Source organism: Buteo buteo, chromosome 6, assembly GCF_964188355.1.
Source record: "Buteo buteo chromosome 6, bButBut1.hap1.1, whole genome shotgun sequence".
In the NCBI taxonomy this organism is placed as follows: Eukaryota; Metazoa; Chordata; class Aves; order Accipitriformes; family Accipitridae; genus Buteo; species Buteo buteo.
Window position 1 is genome coordinate 41,370,798 of NC_134176.1, and position 12,371 is coordinate 41,383,168.

At 40.8% G+C, this 12,371-nt stretch overlaps 2 protein-coding genes across 3 annotated transcripts; one reads left to right on the forward strand and one right to left on the reverse strand.

The window, feature by feature from the left end:
• Nucleotides 1-29: 29 nt before the first annotated feature.
• On the reverse strand, nucleotides 30-5,095 carry HAUS2 (HAUS augmin like complex subunit 2). Its single transcript, XM_075030632.1, has 6 exons — nucleotides 4,688-5,095; nucleotides 3,876-3,968; nucleotides 2,452-2,521; nucleotides 1,491-1,623; nucleotides 716-824; nucleotides 30-578 (listed from the first exon to the last, which is right to left on the reverse strand). Exons 1-6 carry the CDS (start codon nucleotides 5,063-5,065, stop codon nucleotides 432-434), a joined length of 930 nt encoding a protein of 309 aa, XP_074886733.1. The 5' UTR covers nucleotides 5,066-5,095; the 3' UTR covers nucleotides 30-431.
• On the forward strand, nucleotides 3,996-11,428 carry LRRC57 (leucine rich repeat containing 57). 2 transcript variants are annotated; one of them, XM_075030634.1, is made up of 6 exons: nucleotides 3,996-4,612; nucleotides 5,988-6,161; nucleotides 7,374-7,509; nucleotides 8,546-8,814; nucleotides 9,292-9,477; nucleotides 10,081-11,428. In XM_075030634.1, exons 2-6 carry the CDS (start codon nucleotides 6,078-6,080, stop codon nucleotides 10,120-10,122), a joined length of 717 nt encoding a protein of 238 aa, XP_074886735.1. In that variant the 5' UTR covers nucleotides 3,996-4,612; nucleotides 5,988-6,077; the 3' UTR covers nucleotides 10,123-11,428. The 2 variants fall into 2 exon arrangements, with proteins under 2 accessions (XP_074886735.1, XP_074886734.1); XM_075030633.1 differs by lacking the exon at nucleotides 3,996-4,612 and adding an exon at nucleotides 5,098-5,223.
• The last annotated feature ends 943 nt before the right edge of the window (nucleotides 11,429-12,371 follow it).

The window sequence follows — 12,371 nt, forward strand, 5'->3', positions numbered from 1 at the left end:
ATAACAAAATAAAAAGCAAGAAACTGAGCTTTTGAAATCTAGTGCTTTTATTCAAGTTTTATAGTGACATACAAAATACAGTGTATTATCAAGATGCTTAAAAAAATGAAGAGAAACACTATACCAAGTGCATAAGAAATATCAAAACAAGTTTGCATTGAAGATAGAGGCTCCAGGGGAATCTTGTCCAACTATTTCAAAAAGGAACTCCATAACAGTCTTCTCAGTAGTCTGTCTTCCTATGAGCCACTGCTCATTGTCCTTTTTTCTTTTTTTTTTTTTCTTAAATAGTGGGAGATCTGTTACATAAGAACAGAAATATAACCTACAAAGTCCCTGTTGGATTAAAGCACAACTATGTTGTAGCTTTCACAGAAGACCATAAAAATGTAGTTCTTTGAATAGCCATCCTATTTGTGGAAAATTATTTGTTAGGTTAAAGATAAGTCAAAGTCCAATTCAGCAGTACTGCAGATGCTGTCAGAATACACTTTTTGCTGTTCTCTCCATTTCAATATTTGCTCTGCCAGCTCCTCCAACTCCATCACGAGCACCTCTGTTTTTGTCAAAGCAGTATCCTGAAGCAGAAAAGAGTTGAATTTCATCTCTATACAACCTGTCAATCTAGCAGGACATAAAAATAACCTAAACGACCAAACAGCATTGAATTCTTAATGCTGAAGGAGACTGAAGACTCAGTTCTTTTGCTACTCACCATATTCTTCATGATGTTCGGTATCTGAGGGATGCTTCTTACGGCCTGCAAATGGCTTTCAAGCTTCTCAATGAAAGTCACAGCCTCAGTCAACAACTCTACTACATACCTGTAACCAAGAATGAGCCCCCTACTCAAAAGTTGTGCAAAACAATGAGGATTTAATACTTCCAAGCTCTTATTTCTTTCCCCTATGGGTTTTCTTAGTCCTCTTCTCCAGTTTTATGCAAGTTCCTAACCACCCAGTTAATTTCTCTGCAATTACACTTATGACTCTCAGCAACAAGCAGGGCAGGAATTACAGAAGTGAACATGCACTTCTTCAGTAACTGGACTAGATTTTTAGACCATGAGAAGAAGGACTATATTTTAAAAACAGGTACCATGCATGTCTGGGAATCATTCACACACTTATTCTGATCCAAGTCACAGTGGAAGGAAGACACCAAATGCTAAAGTTAACAATTCCTACCTATGGAGAAGCATAATGAATCAAGCAGTTAACACACCTGTTTAAAACAATACATCACAAATTGTTCTGTAATCTTCAGAAGACCGACAACCTAAGCAAATATTCGTAAAAATATGTATCACTATCTTTCTATGAGTTTCGCAGTGAGTAAACTACTAGCTTTTAGCTGAGGTTCTGCTAACATTTTTTATTTCTATTCTTATCAATGGAAAAGTGAATGAAAGCATGCCATTTTTTCTGCCTATTAGTTCAAATTAATTTGGATTCATGCAAACAAAGAACAATTATTATCCATATGCCTACTTGTGGAAAGTAGCCTCAATAGGCAGGCTCTCTTGACATCTGGGCTTTATCAACCTCTTTCTAAGAGCCCTCTTCTCTTTCAGTATGGCTTCCAAGTGTCTGTTCATATCTTGTAAAATCTCACATTTTTTGCCTATAAAATAAAATTGCAAAGTTGAACCTGTTGTCCTACCAAAACAAGAGCAAAATTTCTTCTGGAGAAAGACAGAAAGAAAAAGTCTGATCTATTACACTGGACAGTTTACACCCAGGAAAGATATCATTAATCAGAATGACTTTTGTTGGCTTGTATAGGACTTAACATCAGCAGGTGCCTCAAAGTCATAATACCTACTTTTTAGAGATACAGCTTTGTTAATTGTTTTACTTTGTCTATAGTTTTAAGTAAACTCTTTGAGATGAAACCGACTTCTTAAACTATACCATAGCACTGAAGTATTACAATATACTTCATTAGCCTAACACAGTAGTAGCAAGCTAGAATGTTTTTAAGCACCCATGAAATCGTAGTGGGAAAAGTACGAAATAATAAAGAAATGAATACATATGCTCCCAAAATACTAAAATAAAAATCCAAGTAATTTTAGGGGCATATAGATGCAGCAGAAATACATTGAGTTACTGGAAAAGCAGCAAAGTAGCACACAGGCCAAGGGAAGCAAATCAGGTTACTGATGATCTCAGAACTGATACTCCACTGACCCTGGGGAGCTGACCACACACACAACTTTTTTGGAGAATGCGTTACCCATGGAGCTTCTACTGACACAGCAGAGGGTGCAAGTCCAAATAGTATGGGAACATTCTTTAGGGACTAATAAAACACCTGCCACCTCTAACAAGCTATCCAGTGGAGACAGCTGCAATAACTTCTAGAAGTGTCACATACTCAGACGAAACATTAATCTGCTGATGAAGTCATTTAACGCTCTTGTTTTTTCTAAGGTACAACTGCACTTACCTAAGTAAAAAGGGTGCGCAATGTCTGCTGTCTCCTTCTCCAGCTGCAGAATTTCAGTTTTCAGTTTCTTCTACAATAATAATAACATCAAATGAAAATGTGTTTTTAACATACTTATCCAGATATTGTTGACTCTCTTGGGGTGGGGAGGAAGCAGAAAGGGAGAAAACGGGAGAATGGGGGAGAGCGTGTGTGTGAAAGAGAGTGAACATTTGCATGAGAGCATGTTACCATGCTCTCTGGAGTGTTTCTACTACTAGGTGGGGCTTTTTTGGTCAATAGGAAAAGACTGTTTAAAAAAAAAACCTAAACAATTTGGTGATTTATTGGCAATTTGTGCTGGAAAAGACAGGTCCTGCAATGCATTCCTAAAACACAGAAACTTACATCTCCTACAAAGCGGTTTCATAGTCTATGTTCTACTAAAGAACCTCTCACAGCCCCAAGTTTCCTCTTTCTGGCAAAGATTCATTTGTGTTGCATTGGGTTTTTTTAGCTGTGGGAGAAGCGCTCCCAAGTGAGACTCCTAGCTTTAATTCTTTCCAATGATAAACCAGCACAAGAGCAGCAGATATCTTCCTGTGGCTGAAAAACTTGTGGTTGTTTTGGCTAGATAAGAGAAGACTGAGGAAAGCACAGAAGAGGATGACATATCAGTCTCTCAGGACACACAAAGAACTGTTGCTTTGCTTTTCTTGATCACCGAGGAGAGGACAAAAATAAACTTGCTTCACTCATAGCACCTTGAACATTTGTCAGAGAGAGTACTTGTACGTGAAACCTTCCAGCATAGGAGGCTAAATAGCCACCTTACTGGGAGCTGATAACTGTTCATTACTTCTGCCTGTCAATACAGGATGATGCCAGCTGTTTAACTCATTCTCCCAAAAAATAAATGGTAAATTTGTCACACTGCTTTGCAGTAAGGCTTTGTAGCTGCCAGAGCCCACACTGTGTAACTTCATAAACACAGTTTTTGTACCAGCAAGCAAATGCTCAGAAATCATCATCATAAAATACAACTCAACAGCAGTTCAAGCAGTAGGAAATAACTGCGGTTACCTCTTGCTAACCAACAAAAGGGTCCAGATGCCTATAAAGAAACATTTTTGTGAATTACTGCCAACTACAAATTCTTATTTGTTCTTCAGTTTCTTCAGAGAAATTCAGGTAACACTTCAAAGATGCAGGTTGCTGCGTCTTTCCAGTTATACCAAAACCTTTTGTTTCATAATTTTGTTCTTTTCTTTATGACAACTCAGTCCACTGGGGAAAAAAGTGCCAACTGTTACACAGCTAAACTGTTAAAAAACCCGCAAAACATGAAACAACAGCACATGGCAATCCGATACCTCAACAGGTGTCATGCATTGTCTCTAAGTATTGAAGGGATAAGTGTATACTGACAACAGTAAAGGCTGTACCTCATTGATTTCTGCTTGAATGTTTGCCATTTTTTCCATCTCTGAGAATTTCACAAAGCATGGGGCTTTTCTACAGGTTAAATCCAATGTCTCCTGCGAAAGGAAAACAATGGGAAAAAAATGCAGTCAGCAGCAAGAATGTATCAGGCAAATTCTCATGATTGGCTATTAATAGTCTAAAGTTACTGTTAATCTCTTGCACAATGAGATACAGTAAATTTCATCTGAACAATTTGTAAAACGCATTATCTGGGGAAAATGAACATGAGTGAAAATAAAATTTCATAAACGGCAGTATGAGGGCGCTCCCAAGGATACTGGCTTGCATGCCGCTGGAACGCACTACAGGGCATAAGAAGCCCCTCACATCTACGCTCCAGAAAAATACACACCAGGAGGTACGGGTACTCCTAGTAAGGAAAGCTGCCATCAGCCAAGAACGAAGGAGATCCCACAACGAAAGTAAAAACTTCTCTGCCTTTCAAATGAAGGCGCACTTACGCAAACAGCAACACGGTTCAGCGCTTTCAACGCAATCTTATTTCAAGAGACGGAGGGGTAAGGCACCGAAGCGCAGGTTCGTCAACCTGACGGTGGAGCCTGAGGCACTGCTGCACCCACGACAGCCCGGCGGCAGAAGGCAGGCGGGACACGCGGGCTCCAAGGACGGGCACAGAGCGAAGAGGAGAGCTGCGGCACAGCACCTGAGCCGCGGCTTCTCCAAACCTTTACCGCAGGTATTATTTTTATTTTGTTACTTGACTCTGATCCCCGCGGCCGCCAGCTTGCGCGGTCCCCTCCGGGCCCGTTACCTGAGTCACGGCGCCCGCCGCCAGGCACCGCGCCAGCAGGGCGGCCGCCGCCGTGGGCTGCCCCGCTTCCCAGGGTGGGAAGCGGCCAGGCCGCCCGCCGCCCCACGCCTCGCCGCCGCCGCTCCACTCCTCATCGCCGCCGCTCCACTCCTCGCCGCCGCTCCACTCCTCACCGCCGCCGCCGCTCCGCTCCTCGCCGCCCTTGGCGCCTCGCCGCGGGCTCAGCCCCAGCGTTCTCCTCACGGACCCGGCCGCCCCGCCCGGCCTCGGTCTACCGGGCGCCAGGGCCGGTGATGCGAAGCTGCGACGCTCCGCCATGCTGGGTGTCCCGGAAGCTCGGGAAGATGGCGGCATCCGTGGCCGGCGGGGAGCCGCCATGTCGAGTGTGACAGGAAAGGGGAAAGGGGGGGGGGGGGAAGGAGACAAGCGTCCGGTTCCGGGGGAGCCGGTGAGCGATTTGGGAGCGTCCGTTCGCGAAGAGCGGAGGCGGAGCGCGGGGGAGGGTGCGGGGGGCTCCGCCGACGGCGCCTGTACAGGTGGGTTGGGCCGGGGCTGCCTGCGGTGGCGGGGCGGGGGGCGAGGGCCAAAGCCAAGCGGCCCCGGTGGGGCCGGAGCAGCCCGGGCTGGCGTTGAGGCGGGGGGAGCGGGGCCTGTGGCGGGTCATGGCTGGCTTCGCCCCTTGCCGGCTTCGCCCCTTGCCGAGGGTCCCGCTGAGCCGCTTCTAGGCGTCGCGGCAGGGAGTGCTGCTTCTCTGGGGCTCCTGCTCCCGGCCGCCTACGTGCTGCGTTGGGCGTTATTCCCGGCTACAAACCTGACAGTAATCCTTCGGCCTGTAACCCGGCGTAGTTTGTCCTGGGATTAAACCCTGCTGGAGTTACGGGAGGCGGGTGCCGTGTGTCTGCGTCTGAAGTCACAGCGAAGGAGTCAAGTCTCGAAATGAAACAAACGTTTCCAAAAAAAAGCAAATAGAACTGTAGTACAGCAGGTCAGTGCTGGGAGATGCCGCTGAAATCGCGGCCGGTCTCCATGGAGAATCTCCTTACACTACTGGGCCCTGGCAGAGGCGAAATGTGGGAAGTATGCAATTTTTCCACTTAGTCTTAACAGCAGTTGTTGCATCGTTTCAATATTCAAACTGCTGTAATGAAGGCCTCTTAAGCCAGGTAAATCAATTTTAAGTTCTACGTTTTAGTTATGAGGGAGATGAAAATGCAGCAGTGAAACGCTTCAGTATGTTGAAATGCTTGTAGTGCTGAAGACAGTGCTCATAAAATGACTTTTTACATTTGCTTTATCACAGAGACTTTGCAGTTCCCTAGCGCAGAGTAACCAAGAGAAACTGGTTGAGACTATCACTCAAGCTCTGTACGCTTGACAGAGAACTGTTAGGATGGGAAATAGTGCATTAAAAGCCCACCTGGAGACAGCACAGAAAACTGGTGTGTTTCAGCTAACTGGAAAGGGACTTACAGAGGTAACGTAACTGTAGCAGAAATGTGGCTGTTTGTGTGCATGACTGACACTTTTGGAAATTCCCACCTCATTGTCACAATGCACTGCATACATGTATTTCTCATAAATACCGACATTATTTCAAGAATATTTTCTTTTCCTTTGTGCAGAGCAGATTTGTGCTTGCACTATCTTCTGATTGAGGATTGATTTATCTGACAGGGCACTTGTGTGCTTATGAGCTTATGCTTTAGAGTGCATGTATGTTCAAGAAGTACTAGTTATGATGTTGTGCTTTTTAAAAAAAAGGCTGTAAACTTGAGGGGAAAAAAATGTAAATTTTATAACCGTATCGTTACCTAGAAAGATACTCCACAATTTGCCATGTATAGATACTTATGCTGTATTTAATTGTAGCTATGTGCATAGTCTGTACAGGCTGTTCACTGGGCTGCAACCACGTTGAAGTTTATTATATCAGAAATTGTCTTGACTTTGACTCAACTGCAGAAAACCACAGAATGTCCTGGAACCATAAGTCGAGTAACAATTCACAGGATAGCCAAAATAACTCTATATCGCAGTAATTTTCCAAGACTTTTCTGAAGTATCTTCTTCCACTATCCTACCTTCTCTCTTCCCTTTTCCTCTGCCAAACCAAAGGAGAATCAAAACCACTGGCCTGTTGACCAGTACTTGCTGATGGTGATTGTTAGGTTTTTCTTTTTTTCAGCTCAGTGCCAAGTCTAGATTAAAGTACTACAGGATGTAAATAAGGAAAATGGTTTACATAATTATTTAAAAAAGAAAGCAATAGAAAATTTTCCCAGTCCTACTCTGCTAAAATATAGAGTTGTTAACTAGCTGTAGAATATTTTTTTAATGACAGGCATGTTTAAGAGAAACACACAAGAAGACTAAAACATAAATGAGCTCGTGTCATGATATACTTACTTCTCCCTTTTTAATTTAAATTCTTTGGACTAAAAACTACTCTTCCTAGATGTTAGACTGTCTCCTTTATATCCCTTTTCCCTTCCTCAGATGAAAAAATATTTTAAAAAATATGTATTAAGCGAATTTGCCAACTTAGTTGCACACTGTGGTGACTGGGCATTGTGATACATATGACAGTATGTAATAGCAATACAAATTTCAATTTTAAGCTGTGTAACTTGAACATTTGAAGTTGTAGCAACTGTTTAAATGCTGTATCTTTTTTTCTTCTCTGTAGTTTCCTGAAGATCTGCAGAAGCTAGCAAGCAACTTAAGGACAATAGACTTGTCGAACAACAAAATAGAGCTCTTGCCACCACTCATTGGAAGATTTTCCATTTTGAAGAGCCTTGTTCTAAACAACAACAAACTGAGTATGCCTGCTAATTAATATCTCCACAGATTTTAAAAATAATAACCTGACTTTTCTGATCAGAAACTAAATTCAATGATTTAACTCTCACAGGATGTAAATGGGGAGTTTAGTCACCTAAGCTGAAACCTTTGGAATTCATGTACAGGAAAAAAAACCCAAACCCATAAATTCTTCAAAGCTAGTTGCCAACTTAGTTGTATTATCAGTTTTACAATGACATGTAAGTACTTAAAACCGTAATGTTTCTGTGCTCTGACTTGTCTGATCTCAAGGTTTAACAGTGTCAGATGGTTTAGTACTTGCATAGAGAACAGGGGAAGATGATGATGAAGATCTGTAGAAAATATTGCTGGCCATTCAATGGTTGTTACTGTTTCTGTTGGACAAACGTCCAAATTTATGGAAAAATTAGGATGAGGTGAAGAAACTAACTTTTTTATGTGTTAATTGTGTATTATCTGCCTTTCTGAAAAACAAATGTAATTTACAAACATCTTTGACTCTATAGTGCAACTCAGGAGTGCTACAGGTTATACACATGTGTAGGTAGAATGCGGGATGAATGAATGTCAGCAGAGCTTACCTGGTGAGGCTTAAATGCTGGTATGATACGGTATGAATTACCTGACAACTTAAGTTTGAGTAAATACCTTTGAAGGGCTGCAGCAGACCTGAAGCTGTGAATTGCGTGGTACTTCAAATGTCATAGAATACATTGGCAAAGTGGTTAGTAAGGAGTATAAGTGATTGGCTAAAATCCTCTCAGAGTAGTGTCTTCAGCCTGTGATTTGAAGGTCTGCTTTGTCTGCAGATTATTTTTAAGGTATTTATGAAAGATGCTTAAAAAGCACGTGTTGTCACTGGGCTTAAGTTTCTGTGCAGGGATCTGTGCCTTCATCGGAAAATGGGGAGGAATCCTGTGAGAAATTACTGTAATATAGCAGTGTTTTCTGTGCAGAAGGTTACTTGAATTAAATGGGTATGAATGTTTACTGTTCTTTAAGTCATCTCTTTGTTCTGTCATTTATTTCTAGCTGCTTTACCTGAGGAGCTGTGTAAACTGAAAAAACTGGAAACACTACACTTGAATGGCAATCACTTGAGGCAGCTACCGTCTGCATTTGGACAACTTTCAGCTCTCAAAACCTTGAGCCTTTCTGGGAACCAGCTTCGGACTGTGCCTACACAACTCTGTGGTCTTCGCCACTTGGATGTGGTAGATCTTTCCAAAAACCAGATCCAAAATGTACCCGACACTGTGGGAGAATTGCAGGCTATCGAACTAAATTTGAATCAGAATCAGGTCTGGTAACTGAGATATTATGGGCATGTAGATTTAGGACATGGTTTATGTTGGACTTAGTGCATCCACAGAACATACATAATCTGAGACCATCAAAACTTTATAGCTAAAAGACATCTCCTGGACACAACAGAAATGAGGGATCATAACTAGAATTTAGGTACTGATACAGCCAACTGCCTGATTTGACTAACTAACAAATCCTGAATTTAGTCACACAGAAATTATTTGAACAGTTCTTGAGTAGGAATCTGAAAAATAGATGTGTAGATTGCCTGTCATCATGGAAGAAAAAAAAGTTACTTGGATTTTTGATCATTATTATTGCTGCTTACGCATTGTTGTTAAGTAGTTACTGTTAACGTAGTTTATATTTACAACATGGTAATTGTCCGTGTTAGTCTGAAACAAATCCCTTTAATCGTGGATCACTAACTTTTAATCCCATTTCTCTTTGTTTTTTTTTATTTCTACCAGATTTCACAGATCTCAGTGCAGATCTCCCACTGTCCACGCCTCAAAGTCTTGCGTTTAGAAGAAAACTGTCTAGAACTCAGCATGCTTCCTCAAAGTATTCTCAGTGATTCCCAGATCTCACTGCTTGCAGTAGAAGGCAACCTCTTTGAAATCAAGAAACTCAGAGAACTGGACGGTTATGACAAGGTTTATGTCTTTTTTCTTTTATTTTGGTCATCTTTAAAAAAGAAGCTTCTGGTGAAGTCCTTACCCAGTACTTCCTCAGAGTAGTAAGCTTGTATGCTGGTGAATAAAAGCACAAACAGTCTATTGGTATTGTCACTGATACTGGATTTGTAACTAACCTCTGAAAAGAATTTCAAGAGTTCTTCAAAGATTAACTTTCTCATAGGATTCAGGATCAGTATTCTTTTGAAGTTCAGTATCTTTTGAAGGGTAGCTAATGATGACCGGTGTATGTCTTCACTTTGGGACAAAAAATAATGGATGCTTCCTATTATGTAGCATTCTTAACTGTTTAATGTTAGTTCATACTTAACACTTGAGATTTGACTGTTCAGCACTGTGAGGACTTTTTCTAGAACACTGATCTGAATTATAGCGGATGGCAGAAATTTTTTTTGGAGGGGTTGTTTGTTTAAAATTAAAGCTCTAATGGTTATGTCTGGAAATGAAAATATGCTTTAGATGGAGAGCTCTTGAGTCTGAGAACAGAAGCTTAGCTGCCTTCAATAGTAATGAATCTTGTATTAATTTCTGAATCTTAGAGTTTTTTTGTTTTCTTTTTAGTACATGGAACGATTTACAGCTACAAAGAAGAAGTTTGCATGATCATTGTTCCGACCCTGTGTATTCCCAGTAAGAAGAGTTAGTGACTGAAGCACCTGCTTCACTGACTTAAACCAAGACTGATGGAGATGATCAGAGTACTCCTCCTCTAGTAGTCTGATATGGTCTGTTAAGGCCACATTGAATAAACTTGAACTAGAGAACGTGGGTATTGAGCTGATGAACCTGCCCAGGGGCCAGTTTTGATTTTTGTGCCACTATAGCTTTTAACACAACACATGTTATCCTTTGTCAGGGCTTGTTCTTTCACAGAGAAAGGGAATGAGCATTTCAAAGTTGCCAGCTGCCTTTTGTCAGGAAGCTGGCTATTGATTTTTAGAGGATTATTTCTTCTGGAAACATTTTTCCATGATAGCACATGGAAGTTCTACCACCAAAGCAGATTTGAAACATTGTATGTCTTGCAGTAAGCACTATTCCACAGAGAAGAACTTTTACAGATGAGGTTTTAGTTTATAACCTGTGTAAGTTTTTTATGAAGCACAAATAGCTGTGGCTAAGTTAAGTGTTTTATTAACTGCTTCTGGTAAACAAATCATGGTTTGAGCATCCTTCATTTACATTTTACTGTATGGGCTTTCTTTTCCAATAAGCAAGAATTGCACTACAGTCCACTTCTGCTTGAGCTGTATCAAATAAAAATGAGGTTCACCTTCAATGTATTCAGTAAAAATGTATATTGCTGGAAAATATAATATCCTTGCACTGATTCCTTATGTACAGAGCAATGCTGAAAGGTTTAGTCGTCAGCCTACTGCTGCTGCCTTACTACCAAAAGCACCTAGAAAGAACTAAAAATGTATGCAATTATGTAACTTAAACTGAAAAGGAAAATGTACTTCTTTATTTTAGTAAATAATTTTCAAAAAATCAGTTCAAGTTTATTTTGGTGTAACTGCTGCTGTTGTCACTTTAACAAGTAGTACTAAGCTACTGCTGAAAGCCATCACTCAAGTACATAGTTTCATCAGTTGTTGGCAACAGCTATACTTCTACTGCTTTGAGAATGCAGAAGATTTGAGTATGTCAACGCTCTGGTAGCAATTCATCTAATAGGTACTGCACTCTCAAAACAGTGAAGTAGGAGCTGTACTAAATACAGTTCTTCACAAAATAAGCATGGATGCATCTATTCCTAACGAGACTGTCTTACATTAACTACTGTTCTATACTTAAGCTTTCCTGCATGAGACAAGAAAGGCATTGGGACAGCAAACTCCTTAAAGTTGCTGGTGTAATCATTAAACCTCCTCACCATCTCATGCCATCTGCAGTTAAGAAAAATAAAGTGACCTCTGTGCCAATCTTTTTCCTCAATGTAACAACTATAATTAAGATTAGTGATAAGTGGTTCTTTTATAAGATGCTCAGAAGAGGTATCTAGTTTTCTGACCCTGTTGCTGTCTTTCTTCAATTCTTGCATAGTAATACCTATTATAAGAATGTCAGCTCCTTATTCAAAGAATGGATGTGATGCATCATTAAACAGGGAACCAGTTTTACTTAAGAACCCCCATTCCAGGTGTTACTTCACAGAAAAACTACTAGCTTCCTCTAAAAAGTGGCTGACAGCAGACAATGTTTACAAGGCTACTTCGTTTTGCAAGACATAACTAGGGAAGTGCTTTAAGAACACAACCTGCATGTTACCATAATGCAAGGCCCTGTATAGTCAGAAATCTACGCAGCTTCATAGTAATAGACTCCACAGATTGACAGGCAAATCCAGCAGTGAATAGTTTAAAGCACCAGGCTTGTTTTAAATTTTAGCTCCTTCCACCCAATACCTAAATCCCATTTGAAGTATTAGCTTTTTTTTCCTCTAGATTTGCCATGCATGAGACATCCACACAACAAACCCCCACGGTTAGCAGATTCCCCCTTTGAACTCACCAACTCTGACAACTAGAAAGGAGTGGTCTATCATCAATATGTACATACTTGGCAATATTGTGTTATGGTGGGGTTTTTTTGTTTTGTTTGGTTTTTTTTGTTTTTTTTTTAAGTGGAAATACCTGTGCTCAGACATGCTGCTTCTCTCATTTAAACATTTGTTTATCAGGATTCTTTTGTTTATTCAAAGATGTGTAAGAAGAAAGGGTAGATCAGAGCATTTAAAAATGATGAAGTTAGCATTGCTATAAAAAAAATAATCTTAACTTTCTCAAATACTTCCCAAAGTAGTAAGTCAACATTTCTCTTATGTGATCACTAGTACACTTAGAAACCTC